Source organism: Oncorhynchus mykiss, chromosome 13 (genome assembly GCF_013265735.2).
Source record: "Oncorhynchus mykiss isolate Arlee chromosome 13, USDA_OmykA_1.1, whole genome shotgun sequence".
In the NCBI taxonomy this organism is placed as follows: domain Eukaryota; kingdom Metazoa; phylum Chordata; class Actinopteri; order Salmoniformes; family Salmonidae; genus Oncorhynchus; species Oncorhynchus mykiss.
Window position 1 is genome coordinate 24,826,546 of NC_048577.1, and position 16,836 is coordinate 24,843,381.

Below are 16,836 nucleotides of genomic sequence, written 5' to 3' on the forward strand. Positions count from 1 at the left end.
TATCAGCGAGAGAGAGGGAGAAAAAGAGTCAGAGAGAGAGAGAGAAAGGGAGGGGGAGAGAGGGAGAGGATTTTGCAATGATTTCATCCATCATGTGAATCGTGGCCAACAAAGGATCCTGGCACCCCTTGACATCACTGTCTAAAAATAGACGTCGCCGTGGCAGCGCTGCAGGACATTAATCATGCAGTAGAAGAAGAAGAACAAGAGGTAGTGGAGGAATGAGCCCTCCCAGCTCCCGCTTCCATCTTAATTAGGTTCCTCCAGCTCCAGAGAAGAAGAGAGGAGGATAAACGGAGAGGTTGGAGGGGTTGGATGACAGAGGGATGAAAAAAGCAATTGACTAAGTTGGAAGCCACATATTAAAGGATCCAAATGATCCAATCGTCAAGAGATGGACGCTTCTTGGCACTGATGGTGGCGCAAAATGGCTTCCTCTCAACTCTCCTGTTGGCGAGAGCTCGTGTTTAGAGCATCACGTTATCCCATTTGATAAGAGAAACAGAAAAGCTATGATACCGTCTGGGGCTGATACGGAACTATGACCCTCAAGACGAGGTCATGGAGAGATAGGTGGCTTTGCACTTTGCCCTACTCTGTTTCTCAACCAATCACTAGATATTAGGTTAATGGACCCTACAATGTCGTATTGCTTATACTGTTACAAGTTTGAAAACAGAGGACTTTTCATTCTGGTCATTACAATTCAAGGTCCTCAATAAACTTCTGTGACGTTCATCTTTGTCCCCTGGAACCTAATAGGTAACACACTGCTGGAATCAGAGTAGGAATAACCACACCACTGATATGAACTGCATGACTCCAATGAAAATAGCACAATCTATAAATCCCTGTTTTCCATTCTTTTTTTAAAAGAGGAGAGAAAAAAACAAGAGAAACTGTGTCCTTGTTTTCCGAACAGTGGTGACCTGATTTCGCCCAGCCTGTCTGGCAGTGGTGACCATTATCCCAGCGCCCTAATCAGCTGACTCTGGATCAGATGGACAGGGATGAGGGAATCTCTTCCACACCATCCCGCCATGGCCGGGATACACAGGTCATAGGTAATCTGGATTTGTTGTGTTGTCCGTCCCTCTTTCTGGCTAAACCACTTGTTACTATAGGTCTTACACAACGATTCTGGATCGCAGCCGATTCATAATGCTGCTCCGACCATATGCCACCTACTCATCCCAGTGCAGCCAAAGTAGTATCACTCCAAGTGCTATGATTGCAGTCACATTCATTTCACTGAGTACATCATGTAAGAACGGATGAATCACGTGGCATAAAGGGTTGGAAGATTGACAAAATGTGCTTCACTGAATACTGAACCACGTACTACAGAATGGAACTGTCTCTACTTTCTATGTACTGAGGAGGTTAATTGAACCCTCTCACGTGTGTGTTCCACAATGTACTGACCTCGCACAATAAACAAATACGAGAACATCCTTTGTCTCTGCGACGATCCATTCCACTCACACTCATCATCCCCAGTGTACATTGCCCAACGTTGAACGTTGTAATTTCATAGATAACATTTGTATTCCTGTACTTTGCCAACTTGCATGGACAAAGGTTAATAGTTTCCAATAGAAATAATCCGGAATAGAAATAAGTCCAATGGCCAGAGAGCTTTCTCTGCCCCTTCAATAATGTGGCAGATTTAGACCACAGAAAAACCAAAATAGCCCCCCCCCCCCCCCCCCCCCCCAAAAAAAAAAAACTGGATACTCACAAACAACTATTGAAATCACTGAATCATTGGCTCAAACAAAAAAAAAAGGCGGGGTGGATTTCAAAGGCCTACTTTGGTTTGACAACTAAAGGTTGTGCAACACTCGTCAAAAGGCCAACAAGGCTGTAACACGTTTACCAAAGGAGGTTCGGGGGAGGAAGTGGGCTCTCCTTTCTTAAAGGGCACGAGCCATCCGTGTGCCATGTTGTGTAAGGATATTTAACTACAAAGCAATTAATTTCACAGATCTGAGTGAGATAATACATGCCCCCCCCCCCCCCCATCAGGAGCAAAACCCATGTGGCGCATGTAGCGTCAAAGCCGCTCTATATTTAAAGCTTTTTCAAAGCCGAACACAACATAGGATGTGGATGTGAAACATCTACTTTAAAGCATCAGAATCTCAGAGATCACACTCCTTGGGGCTGGGATCCCCATTTCAAAGTTGCCAGAGAGCAGAAGATGGAGACAAGGCTTAGCTGAAAACGTCTCTTGGACGAGACTTCACACTCCATCTAAATCCGAGCACCCTCTTTCTTGAAGCAGTATAAGACAAGACGGCCCTCGTCGTCCCTTTAGAAGACGACTAATCAAAGTGGTTATTTGAAAAGCAGAACATCAAGGCCAACATGAAAGCATCCACAAATTAAGAATTTATAGACTTGGAGAAAAAAAACTTGGCTCTGAAATATATTTTTTTAAACATATTGAAAATCATCTATTGGAAAATCATCTCGCAATTTGATTAAATTGTCCTGCTGAAAATACATTTCAATAGAAACTGTAAAAAGTGGTTTCAAATGCGTATTTAGGGTTTCTGTTTAATTTCTTATGTGAGTCCAAATCTCACGTAAATTGGTAACATCAGATACTATAGGCATCTAACTGTTGATAGTCACCTTAATAAAACATTTGGACAATAAAAGTCTGTTCCAGACCAGTCTGCTTCTCTGATATCATTGTCTTGCCTACAAGTCAATGACATATGAGCTATAGCAGAATCAATCTGGTACTTCAATAAAAAAAGGTCTTTATTATTTTTTTTATTTTACTAGGCAAGTCAGTTAAGAACAAATTCTTATTTTCAATGACTGCCTAGGAACAGTGGGTTAACTGCCTGTTCAGGGGTAGAACGACAGATTTGTACCTTGTCAGCTCAGGGATTTGAACTTGCAACCTTTCGGTTACTAGTCCAACGCTCTAACCACTAGGCTACCCTGAACTGAAGAAGGCCGATATTGTGTACTCACTTCAGTTTACCCTTCCTCCTAACCATTGTGAACACTCGCCCAGTAAGCGGATTCAAAATTTTCCTGCATCAGTTATGTCATAAATGCCCAATATGGGCCCCACTTAGCGGGTAGCTATTCCCTCCGCATGCAGATTGACGTGGCATATCCACATTGCCTGGTGTTTAGTTTTGCCAGAGAGCGGTAACTAGGCAACGGGGCCCACTTTCACGATACACACAAGGTTCACTCTCTGTGTGTCGATCGCTATATTTGGGCTGTCCATAAAACCTATTTTCCAGATAAAGGCTTTGGGAGAGTCAACAGAACACGCGTTCCTTTCTTGGTGTTGGCTGCTGGGTGATTAATGGCGGCAGAACCTTGCCTGTTTTCTGTCTAATTATAGGGAGAGCAGCTGCTGGATTTGACCCTCCCCTCTTTCCCTCTCATCTCCCCCACTCCCCAGCGTTCCCCCACACACCTTTCACATTCTCCGTTTTTTTTTTTTTTTTTTTTACTGGGACAGCAAAGGACCCTGGAATGTGAGCACTGGTATTTTGCCCCCCAGCCAACCCCCACCCAGCCACGCCCCTTTACACCATATAACACACCCGGCAAAGCACAGTGGCCCCCCACAGGATTTCCAAAAGCCCCAGGCGAGATCTTTTAAATCGCTGACGTGGCGGGCGGAGGCCCAGACCATTGTGCATGTGCAACATGTTCAGCCACGACCGGCAGCCATTTGTCATGCGGGGCTGTCGGGTGACCTTTTTGAACAGAGTTTGGATTTAGACAACCTCCAGATGAGCCTATGCTATTCTAGTTAGCCTAGGCAGTCGTTTTGACACAGCTATCACTTCTAAAATGCACACGGCAAACACAACCTTAAAAAACCTCGGGGCCTGACATACAAACATGGAAATGTTCGTGGCACTTGTTGTTAGCGATCCGTTGCGTCGTCATGAGGAGATGGTAGAAGCAGCACAGTAAGGGCGCTAAGGTTGAACTTACAGAACGTTGGTCATCCGACGCATCCTTTCATACAAGCCCTGACATTTTCCAGGTCTAAAAATACAGGGTGAATGTTTTAGGGGAGTTTGTGGGAGACGCTCATTTGACCTCCAGAGACAAACATTTGACATGGCAATGGTTAAAAAATAAGTTACTATAAAAGTGTTAAAAGGGAGGATACAGTATGCTGCTCTGTTTGGAATTGCTCCAGATTAACTAGGCCTAATACTGTAGGCTACATGGAATGGTGAACACCCTCAAAGTTATTTTGAAATAGTTTTGTGGAATAGCTTTGGCTTTTAGTTTGATATTACATTTGTGTCATTCAAAACCAAACCGTGGATGTAAAATGCATGCAGTTATATTTCTCCAAAACAGCCACTATTCCCTAGGTTTCATTCAATTGAACGTGGGCCATAGTAGATGTGCTTTTTATTTGTGTTGTTATTGGATCATTCCCTCGGGATCTATGTTGAAAGCTGTGTGGTACAAATCAAAAAGTTTAGGCTTCTGAGGCTATTTTAATACAGAGGTAGGTAACATTCGGTCAACAAACTTGTATTGGAAAGTTCACTTGTTGCAAATTCCACATGGCCAACCTTGTGTGCACGCTCCTTGTGTTTATTATCATACGGTCTAACAACTTCATCTACTGTTTCCTTCACATGAACCGTCATATATTTTGGAGTCAGGAAGAGTAGAGAAGGCAGATTTTTATTTTATTTGTACCTTTATTTAACTAGGGGAGGGGGGGGGGGGGGGGGGAGTGGCGAAAAAAAGGCTTAAATTCTTTCTGAGTGTGCCCCGTAATTTGGGCAAACCTATTAATCTCGGATGACTGGCTGCTTTTTCGCCCTCGGGTGTCGAGTTTCGGTGGCAGATGAAAAGGAATGAGCTGGCTCGGCTGGAATTCGAAGCAGAGCTGAGCGCCAGCCAGCGTTGCAGACGAGCTGGCATCAATGTAACAGAAAGCCCAGGTCAGGTACAAACCATCTGCTCTTCTCCCTAGACATCCAACGAACCAACGTTGATCCGCACAAAATGGAACCTGACAAATCGGCTGCGGCCAAGTCTATGTAGGTCTACTGTGAAATAGCTACAGTGCACATTGGGTGAATCATTGCATCAGTCATTTTATTACATAAGCCTAAAGGGCTCGCCACAACATTGGGCAGAAAGAGAGAATGTACAAAATAAGTGCAAATAATGTTTTGGAATGTAAACCTACTCATTATCGGTGAATGAAGGGTTTCCGTTTACTGACCAATACAATGTTATTCTACAAAAACAGTGGGCTAATGTTTGATTTATGTTGAATTTGCTAAGTCTCTTAAAAAGTACATGAATTGAAAGTAGAGCTGCAACGTGGGGGCTTGTAGGGCTACATCTAGGCCCATTTCCTTCCAAAACAGAGCTTGCTAGAATGTAGTCTATAAAACCCAGAAATTAGTTTACCTGTGGTTCATTCAGCCATCCCTATGGAGAAAGAATAGGGTTTTGGGATAAACGCAGAAAATAAAGGGCTGAGGTTAGCACAGACTTAAGAGATCTTATACATTTTGTTCTATGAGATATCAGTCATTTAACTTGACCTTTATGAAAGAAAATGTATAACATACAGTGCCTTGCGAAAGTATTCGGCCCCCTTGAACTTTGCGACCTTTTGCCACATTTCAGGCTTCAAACATAAAGATATAAAACTGTATTTTTTTGTGAAGAATCAACAACAAGTGGGACACAATCATGAAGTGGAACGACATTTATTGGATATTTCAAACTTTTTTAACAAATCAAAAACTGAAAAATTGGGCGTGCAAAATTATTCAGCCCCTTTAAGTTAATACTTTGTAGCGCCACCTTTTGCTGCGATTACAGCTGTAAGTCGCTTGGGGTATGTCTCTATCAGTTTTGCACATCGAGAGACTGAAATTTTTTCCCATTCCTCCTTGCAAAACAGCTCGAGCTCAGTGAGGTTGGATGGAGAGCATTTGTGAACAGCAATTTTCAGTTCTTTCCACAGATTCTCGATTGGATTCAGGTCTGGACTTTGACTTGGCCATTCTAACACCTGGATATGTTTATTTTTGAACCATTCCATTGTAGATTTTGCTTTATGTTTTGGATCATTGTATTGTTGGAAGACAAATCTCCGTCCCAGTCTCAGGTCTTTTGCAGACTCCATCAGGTTTTCTTCCAGAATGGTCCTGTATTTGGCTCCATCCATCTTCCCATCAATTTTAACCATCTTCCCTGTCCCTGCTGAAGAAAAGCAGGCCCAAACCATGATGCTGCCACCACCATGTTTGACAGTGGGGATGATGTGTTCAGCTGTGTTGCTTTTACACCAAACATAACGTTTTGCATTGTTGCCAAAAAGTTCCATTTTGGTTTCATCTGACCAGAGCACCTTCTTCCACATGTTTGGTGTGTCTCCCAGGTGGCTTGTGGCAAACATTAAACAACACTTTTTATGGATGTCTTTAAGAAATGGCTTTCTTCTTGCCACTCTTCCATAAAGGCCAGATTTGTGCAATATACGACTGATTGTTGTCCTATGGACAGAGTCTCCCACCTGTTCCTTGTTCTTCATGATGCTCTCTGCGCTTTTAACGGACCTCTGAGACTATCACAGTGCAGGTGCATTTATACGGAGACTTGATTACACACAGGTGGATTGTATTTATCATCATTAGTCATTTAGGTCAACATTGGATCATTCAGAGATCCTCACTGAACTTCTGGAGAGAGTTTGCTGCACTGAAAGTAAAGGGGCTGAATAATTTTGCACGCCCAATTTTTCAGTTTTTGATTTGTTAAAAAAGTTTGAAATATCCAATAAATGTCGTTCCACTTCATGATTGTGTCCCACTTGTTGTTGATTCTTCACAAAAAAACACAGTTTTATATCTTTATGTTTGAAGCCTGAAATGTGGCAAAAGGTCGCAAAGTTCAAGGGGGCCGAATATTTTCGCAAGGCACTGTACATGCTTCAAAAATCACAAAGTGAAGTTAGCTGATTAAGATCATCCCATAGAACAAAACATATAAGATCTCCTAATCCTGTGTTTACCACAAACCTTATTTTCGGCATTTATCCAAAAACATTTCCCCAATGGCTCTGTCCAACAAACCATGGCAGAGTTGGTGCCTATAAAAGGATGGCATTACTATTGCTCTCTATACCAACCTTGGACCGTGTTGTCATCAAACTGGGTCAGTAAAGGGTTAAGTCTGGATTTGGCCACTCCCCTGAATGGTGGGTGAATGCAAGGCGAGGCTCAGGCGCAGAAAAACACAAGCCTCCCATTCATCTCGTCACCGTGTGATCAACCTTGAACAGTGGAAGGCGTGTTATTGCACCGGAGGTCCCGAGCAGGCAGCAGCAGAGACGAGAGGGAGGGGAGGCGGGGGGGATGGTGACTCAGGAATTCCACTGAGGCGTGCACATGACCAAGCATCTCTTTTATGCCCTCTTTTGTGGAGGATGATATTCTTGAGGACTACAATGCAGCCATTGACTCAACGGGGTTCTGATGGCGAATCATGTCAAACGCCCGTGTGTGTTTTGTTCATGTGTGCACTGTAGCCTATAGAGAGAATGACTGTACATTCATTTTCAGATAGTTGCCAATAAACAATTAATCCAGAGGGGAAATGAACAAAAATAGGCATCTGCAATTAATGCATTGTTTGTCGTTTATGCCGTTGGGTTTACTAGGGAGATATCTAGGTTATCGCCGAATTAAATATGTATGCAGTCAGCATTGGCTACGGCTTGCAGATAAGAGATTATCTCCAAAACAGGTTTACCTGGCTGGAATAGAAGAATCCCTCTCACACAGTGCACACTACATGTTTGCTTTTACAGTAGCCTCGACAAATGTATTCAAACTATTTCTCCGGGGCAACAAAAATATAAATCACATTCATACTTCTTGACAAGCATGCAGCGTTGAGTTAGGTGGAAAAAGCCAATGGAGCCAATCAAAAGACTGAGCTCACAAGTAGTCACACGACACAATCATTCAGGACTTCACATCTTCACTGTTTGGTTGTGTTAGGGTGTGGATGCAATGTGTCAATGGCGATGCCCCTGGGGGCGAAGTGACAAGAGAAGAGATTTGAACGAGATTTAACGGAATATTGTGTAGATCTTATTGATCTGCATGACTTCTGTATATTTTAGCGCCATTGCTAGCCTAACTACCTTTGAGCATGAAACGAAACAGCTCGCACAAATGAAAAAACGGACTTACAAAGAGATGTATATTAGAGGCTGTTTCAATTGTGCAGAATCACTCTAAAAATCAACATCCCCAATAAACAGTGATGTGGAATAACCTTAGTGAACTGATTAAATTAACATTTAAAGTCATTTTGGGTTAACTGTACCTGAACTTATAGCATGAGAAACTAAGAATACTTTTGTCTTCACCAGCAATAGGAGACATGCAGTAGATTTGACTAACTTAGTGGTCATTATGTACAATGGCCTCAGTTGCTGTAAGCAAAGCAATCACGAATATTAAAACCATCTGAGGAAATTTTTATGCTGGCATATTCAACTGTATGTTTACTGCTGTATGGAAAACCTCCTCACTGCTCCCCCCCCACACACACACACATCTCCCTGGGTCCCATTTTGTTCATGTCAAAGGTATTGCATCACTGCCCATGAGTGATTCATAATTGGGACATGACTCTCTCTCCCTATAGCTTCACTCATTACTGATTGCAGGGAAATAAGCAAACCAGACACTAGTTATTATTACAAGGTCAGAAATTGTATTTGGCAAGTTTTTTTTAAACAAGTGCATACAAGTACAGCTAGAAGCAATTCAGTTTGCCAAGTGCTCGTAGAGTCATATTAGTTAGTCACATTCTATGTTTAACAGGGACTGCCACCAGAACTAAAAAGTACATCGATAGGACATCGAAAAAAAGAGGGAAGAGGAAAGTAGTCTGTTATGATGAGTACATACCTTTATCTTCAAAAAAAAAATATAGAAACACAATGTTTTGAAAAACAAAATAATAAAAAAAAAAATTATACAGCCATGTTTACGAAGTATACAACTTCCCTTGTGTCCAATATGTACATGTCCATCAGTTTCTCTTGGATGGTATGCATGGTACGAGGATTTATATTCATTTGTAATGGTGTACATGTTGGTTGTTTGTTGTGGTAGTTAAAAAAAAAAAAAAAGCTGGTAAAAATCAAGGGTCTCTCTCCTTTTTTACTTTCACGTCCCCTGCCAAGATGGTGGCTATTTCACCCTGCATGAAGGCCCATGGTACATTGGAGCCCACCAGTGGGCATTTCTCCCCGCTGGGGCAGTACACCTCTCCCGTGGCTCCCTGCTGTTTGATACTCTCCCGAGAGCAAGGGAAGCAGAACTTGTGTGAGGGCACCGATGGGCACTGGACAAAGTGCGTGTCCTCCAGCCTCTCGTGGCACAGTGTGCAGCACAGTGGCACGCTGCCCGGCACCGACGAGTCTGGAATGCTCTGAGGCAGCGCCCCGTGAGGGTCCATGCCCTGCGAGTGGGCCGTGGCCACCACCTCCCTCTGGGTCAGCCGCCGCTGGCCTGCAGAGGACGGGGACAGTGGGCTCCCGCTGTTGCGCCGACCCGCTGCCGTGGTGGAGTGCACCTGGTTGGCATCCTTGGGCGAGCCAGTGTTGCCGGCATTGTCGGCGGCGAGGATGAGTGCTGCCATGGGCGACTGGCCGTTCTGTGCCGTGGCCGCCTCCGGTGGGGTGGTGCGACTGTGGGGGGAGATGGTGGAGGGTGGAGCGGCAGAGAAGCCTGGCAGGGAGGCCGGGGGCATCTTGAGGACCTCTGAGGGAGACGGCAACCACGGCTGGCCCTCGCCGCCGTTCATCTTGGGGGCGGAGCCCTCGCCATCCGGCTCAGGGGAGGCTTTCCTCTTCAAGCTCCGTGGGTGCTTCCCTCGGTCTGTTGGAAAAGGGGGGTGGAAAGAGGAGTTAAGGGTTAACCAACACTCCAACCACCACAGCAGCAGGAAATGTGCATGCACTGTAAATTAATTAAAATAAAACGGAGGAATTTATGTTGTTTAATATGTAAACCAAAACGTGCAGAGGAAAAACAAGTGGTGTATGTTGTTGGGGATCAGACTAGAGGAAATGTAAACATGAATAAACAAACATTCTGCTGAAAACCCACGTCAACACAGTGGCAAAGTAGCTGACTAAGAGAACACTGCCAGTTCCTTGTTTTAGTCTTCTAAATTAATGCATTCATGTGTGAAAAAATCCACAATCCTACCTGGTTTTGAAGAAGTTGCACTTGACTCATATCCCATAACGCGCTGCATCGCCGCATGGTCTTTCTTGAACCTGCTGTCGAATGTGTGGAGAGCCATCAAATCCCTCACTGTTTTGCCTTTGCCCATCCACTCCTCCGCCCGCTTGTGGCTCTCCGACATGTCCGACATGCTATCCGGTCTATGCTTGTCTTTCATATCCTCCCCGCGCTTGCCGTGGTCGCCTTGACCAGGAACATTCAATGCGCCCGGCATACCCATTTGAGCGGGCCGACCATTGAGTGCGTGTACTGGACCCATGTTTCCGTTTACTAAAGGCACCAAATTGGGAGGAACCGTGCTAGTCCTGCGCGGGTTGGGGCTCTGGCGGTTCAGCTCCGGCGGGTCGTCGGGTTTTGGAAATCCATTTGGCACAGGGATGCCGTTAACTTGCCTCCCCGGTTGGTACTCCGGTCCCAACCTTGGCGGTCGGTCAGAGAGGGGATAGCGATCCAGAGGCTGAGGCGGACGCGAGCCGGGGTCTCCAGCCGAATGGTTGTGGGACTGAATTTCCTTCCCCGAGTGCTGAGGTTTGCCTGGCCCGGGAGATCTCCCGTCCTGGAAGCCATGAGCCCTCTTCAACTGTCGGGCAGTCTCAATTACAAACTCAATCCGGTCGGCTCCCTCGTAATTGACACATCCCCTGCAAACAGGTTCGGTAAAATCCCAGATCATCGCCCATGGCATGCGGGGCAAATCACACAAATAACACGACTGCCTCCTCGAAGCAGCTACAGCCGCGGACGACATAGTTTACGTGAAAAGTGGATACCAAATTCTCCAAATCTCCCTGGGATTCGTTTGATTCTGTAGGAAAAAAAAGGAATCGCGAATAATTGTGTATTTTCCCTCTAGCCAAACAGCCTTAAAACAGCCAAGTTACATTGAGAAGTTCATTGCAGTTGTGTACTTTACTACGGCGCGCCTCAATCTATCTCGCACTACAACTCACAGCTCAAGCTCAATGTAGGGCGGTGACGTCACCGACGACACACCACAAGTGCTTCCAGCAGCTCCAATTCTATTTACTTGATTCTTAGACAGCCCCTCCAGCTCATGCTCACATTTTCTCTCTTTATCTGTAGGCCCTACCACTTGTGCAATTAGTTAAACTGCCTGCAAGCCCTGAAGATAAACTGGTTGGACGCAGTTGAGCCCTGCTGCTAAAATTATTTATTTCACGTCAAGGTTAATTGTATCAAAACTGTTGATGATAGGCTTCTGCTTACTGAGAATAGATATCCAATGAATTCGAAGCAACATCTACAATTATTGCGGCTCCTAAATTGTCTCACGAATGTATAATGCCTTTGCGTGCAACTCAACAAGTGGCGTTACCTATCTTGCTCCTTTAGGTAGCTAGGCTATGCATGCGCTCCCGGACTGGCACTAGAGCCCTATTTAGCAAATCCCCATTCCAGTCACACTGCCAGCACAACGTCACGAGGCGGATAGCTTTCACCCAACCATTCAATTCGACTCTGTTACCATGGCAGATTTTACCCTCCTCCCTTCGTCCTTTTAAAACGGGATAGCCTCTTTCCAATTCATAGTTTACGAGTTCAGCTTTGCACACTCGGGACTTGTTTAGACAATTGTTTTCATAATGCAACTATTCTAATTTAACGTCAATGTTTTATCATTTTACAAATAGCCGCGATTAACTGTTTAGGCTACTTTGTCAATCGCTTGCTACATATTCTATGCAACAATATCACATGAGGTAGTTGGTACATTGTTGCAGTCATACTGTGGCGCGTGCCTGCAACGTTGTTGCAATTCGACGTGAGAATATAGCCCCTAACCACCGTTTGATAGCGACGTCTAAATATTGGACAAAGTTCAGCATGACTAACGTACACCAATCAACCCCTCGTGATTCAGTAAACTCGACAACTCACAGCCTGTCTGACTGGCGAACACGGAAACCCCCAGATCAAAGTCACAAACCGAGACAACGTTTGCACTTTTCAATTACTGCGCCCTCGATTCTTAATAAGTCTGGGGGCTATTCGTGTGGATAGTTCGTTTACTTTGATAATAATTTCGCATAGCCTGAATGTCACTCCGGTCTGGTCTTGTTAGACTGTGAGGAAGGTCTACAAAATAGCCTCAGGCCTACTAAAAAAATATGTTATTGCACGAACTGTGTGTGTAGCCTATATAGTTCACTGTAAGGTTTGACAACAACAAAAAGTCCTCATTGCCGACCGAGGAATTCTCCGTCATTTACTTTCTCGCTTTGTTAGGGTTAGCCACAACATTGTAACGTAGGTGGTGGCTGTTGTGTGAGAGGCATTACCGCCGAGGAGACCTGCGGATACAAAGCAGTTTTTTTTGTTGTTGTTGCAAGCATGTAGCCTTACTATATGATGACGTTCCAAACAGGAAGTGGATTTTAGTCACGTACCTCGCCCATCCGTGGAAAAACAAACGACCCGTTCTGGCTCGCTGCCAAAGATCACAGACGAGCGAGTCACAGCAAGCTAAAGCCAAATACGACAGGAAATGGTTTCTGAAAGAAATCAGGCTCTTTCTTAAAGAGACAGTCGCCCTACATGTGATGAATAGTTTCATTTTTGGATACACCTATTTGTTTCTATTAGGCTAAACATGGAAAATGGCAAACTATGCCATTGTATAGCAACAAGCTACAACATGTATGGTAGCAGCCTCAGATTTGTCCTGTAACAGAGCCGCCGAAAACGTGTGGGGAGGCGGCATTTGCCACAGCACCTTTTCAACCCCTTTTGATTTAATAAAAATATATTGACGTAAAGCGTCAGAAAGAGGGGGAAATGTATGTTTTAAGGCCGATTTGCGCACATTTGCTCTGTCCTTTACATCAGACTGCTGCGTGCTTTTGCACAACGCTCAAGGCATGCTCTCCACTTTCCTCCAGTATTTATATAGCAAGCGTCACTCTCTCTTACATAAATGTAGCAACCTATACACCTAAAATTTAGCGATCTGACGATCTGTTGCATGGAAACGAGACCATTTTCAGCCTGATCAACTGTAGGCTACTAACAACAGCAGCCGCATAGTCGAGTGTATTTATAGCCCATTTGTTGCTGAGAAAATGTGAATGGGAATACATTTGGTTTATATTCAACATTGGGCTGACTAGGCTACCTAGACCTTTTCAATCCAAAATGAACTGGAATTAATAAACACAAAAGCCAACAAACACGTGACCTGATTAGAAAACTCTGGTCCTGTCATAGCCCATATTAAACATTTTTACAATAGATTAATCACATCATACAAAATAAGGTCCATAATTTTTGCTGGTTAGGTTGGTTACCAGATCAGGAAAAACTACAGACCCCAGACTACAGAATCTTGGTGACTTCGGGACCCGTGGTGCCCCCTCTGCTCTATAATACTACTAGCCACTTAGCAATTTCTTTAAGTTGGCTTTAGCTATCCCAGTGGTGGAAAAGTACCCAATTGTCATACTTGAGTAAAAGTAAAGATACCTTAATATAAAATGACTCAAGTGAAAGTCATACAGTAAAATACTACTTGAGTAAAAGTACAAGTATTTGGTTTTAAATATAATTAAGTATCAAAGTAAATGTAATTGCTAAAATATACTTAAGTATTGAAAGTAAAAGTATAAATCATATGAAATTCCCTATATAAAGCAAACCAGATGCCACCATTTTCTTGTTGTTTAAATGCATGCATAGCCAGGGGCACACTCCAACACTCAGACATAATTTCCAAAATGAAGCAGATCATAGGCTGCAGAGAAGACCAGGGATCTTCTCTTGACAGGTGTGTGAATTGGACAATTTTAAGCATTCAAAATGTAACAAGTAATTTTGGGTGTCAGGGAAAATGAATGGAGTAGAAAATATATTATTTTCTTTAGGCATGTAGTGAAGTAGAAGTAATATTTGTCAAAAATATAAATACTAAAGTACAGATACCCCCAAAAATGACTTAAGTAGTACTTTAAAGTACTTTTACTTAAGTACTTTACACCACTGAGCTATCCCAACTAGGTTCCCAATCTCCAGGCTATCAATCAATGTAAGAGTAGCTAGCTTGTCTAACTATCTTAGCTGGTATAACTGCTTGCATGTTTGTTAAGCAAGCAATAACTAAATGTTGGGTAAGACATTCCTTAAAATGTTTTACCCAGATTAGCAGAGAAGCATATTTATTTTTTTTTTTTTTTTTTTAAATAACCACCAGTCAGGAGGATACAGACAGCACAAGAGGTATGCTTCGATATGGAGAAAAAAAATACATTTTTGGACATAAAATTAAGCATAATCATTATGGCTATAGATTGCAGGAAAAAGCTGTTTCAGGTGTTTGAAAAATGCAAAATTATCCAATTTACGGTTGGGGGCATGGCCCCTCTCAGGACCACACCCCAGCCATCCTCATGTACTTTATGCCCCCTCAGATTTTTGTGGTGCATGAAGCCCCTGAATGTAAACAAACTAGTTGTGGAATGATGGCTGGCCAAGAGGAGAGCCATTCTAACAGTGAACCACTGACAATGACTCAGCATTAACAGTAGCAACCCAGTCATCTCTTACTCAATGGTCTGTATGACTGTATCACGTCGGTATGGATCTGCTTCGCCCAGACAGCTGACTTGATGTGGTTGTGGCCCATTTTGTCTCGTCCTGCTCTCTTGGCTGCAGCACTGTGACATGCCCTGTCTCGCTCGCCCAGTCAGCTGTATGGAGAGAGAAAGAGAGACGCGAGGGGGACACGTAGGCTACTGTAGGTGCACCAGTGAACAATGTGTCCTATTTCTCTGCAGCCTGAGGCAGATCAGGCAAATGAGCACTGAGCAGCAATAGCAGTGTGGGCTATTTGCATCCAGGACAATGTGCCCCTGTGAACGGTGTATAAGCAAATCCCAAGTGATGGCAGGGAGAGATACTGTAGATATTAAAATAGAAAGGAAAAGTTTTGACCCAAAATAAGAATGTACCTGGAGGTCAGATAGGTTGGATGTGGTGTAGTTTGCATTGTGTGTTGTACATTTGAGTATGTATTTAATAATACGAGCACACACATGCACACACACACACACACAACGCGAGTGTGCACATGCACACGTGTGTGTGTGTATCTAGACTCGAACGAAATACATACTTAAGCTAACACCATATTGGGTTTCATCATCATGGCTACCAATCAGGTTCGACATTTCTCCGCTACCATGCCAAGACGTCTGCAGAGCAGCAAGGTAACCCTCTTGTTTCACTTAAGACTCTTTAGTAAGCTGGTTAATTAGAGTGGGAACATCCCTTACGCTTGTGGCCTTGTCTTGAGCTGGGCCGGCGTGAAGAAAAACAATCCCCTTATGCGGTGTGATTACAGTTTACACACACATACAGAAAGTCAGTCACAGACACAAACACAAAGTCACAGACGCATGCACACACACACATTCACACAAAGAATACACACACACACCCCTATCCTCACACAAACACACACACACACACACACACACACACACACACACACACACACACACACACACACACACACACACACACACACACACACACACACACACACACACACTTCCTCCCTCCCTTGCCCTCACCTACATGCATAACAACCCACTTGAGCATCTATTGTGGCTTGTCACGAAGGTTGGAAGACCCTAAGATCTGCTGATCTGCTGATGGGATGGGGAGGGAGGGATGAAGGAGGGGGGTGAGGGCACTCTGGTGGCTTATGTGGCATGCTGATATCACTCAGCATCCCCAGGTGCTCCAACTTTGGTGGCAGCTTGAACAGCGGCTCACACACAAACCCAGAGGACTACATGTCACGCAATCACAGGTTGCCACAGTGTCTTGACATGAGCCTGCCATTGTTACTTTTAATCATTCTTCTTAATGGTCTGAGGAAGAGAATGGCAAGAGTGGTTAAAGAGAAATTAGGGTAACATTTCGCTTAAAGCCAACAGGTACTGGTGCATTGCTACCCTTATATTATATTACTGTATGTCTTTTTATGTGTTGTTTTTGGCGACAACTGAGGATCATTATATGATACTAAGGTATTATTCATGGGTTGCACATCCGTCACTCGGTTGCATTGTTGCCATTGTTATCAACGTTTTACAGATGCCGCAGCATATTAATGTCTGACCGATGGTTAATGATGTCTTTCTGAACAGGGGGCTGATGACTGTTTCGTCAAATGTACACTATAGTGGCCTGGAAATACGATGACATTTCCTGAAGTAGACAAATAATTAGTAGAAAACAGCTTTGCCATCATCATGATGTCGTCAAATTAACTAACATTTCGGTGCTCTCCCCTCTATCTTAGAGAGCTAAAGTTATACGGTATCTAATGTGAATCTGCCAACATCACAATGATGACAAAAGCTGGTCTGACTAATTATTTGCCTCCTTTTGAAATGTCATTGGGTTTCCAGGCCACAGTAATGTACTTTAGACTAAATCTTCATCAGCGTTCATTAAGACTGCATTGAGTAGAATACTCAGCTGGGCATCAATCCTAAAAAAGAAC

At 43.8% G+C, this 16,836-nt stretch overlaps 1 protein-coding gene across 1 annotated transcript; it reads right to left on the minus strand.

The window, feature by feature from the left end:
• Window positions 1-8,743: 8,743 nt before the first annotated feature.
• On the minus strand, window positions 8,744-12,710 carry LOC110486036 (interferon regulatory factor 2-binding protein 2-B). Its single transcript, XM_021557347.2, has 2 exons — window positions 10,272-12,710; window positions 8,744-9,938 (listed from the first exon to the last, which is right to left on the minus strand). Exons 1-2 carry the CDS (start codon window positions 11,056-11,058, stop codon window positions 9,199-9,201), a joined length of 1,527 nt encoding a protein of 508 aa, XP_021413022.1. The 5' UTR covers window positions 11,059-12,710; the 3' UTR covers window positions 8,744-9,198.
• Between the last annotated feature and the right edge of the window lie 4,126 nt (window positions 12,711-16,836).

Coding starts and splice junctions, on each gene's coding strand:
- LOC110486036 (XM_021557347.2), bottom strand. CDS start 11,058: ATGTCGTCCGCGGCTGTAGCTGCTTCGAGGAGGCAGTCGTGTTATTTG. Junction 9,939..10,271: donor TGCAACTTCTTCAAAACCAG/GTAGGATTGTGG, acceptor CTTTTCCAACAG/ACCGAGGGAAGCACCCACGG.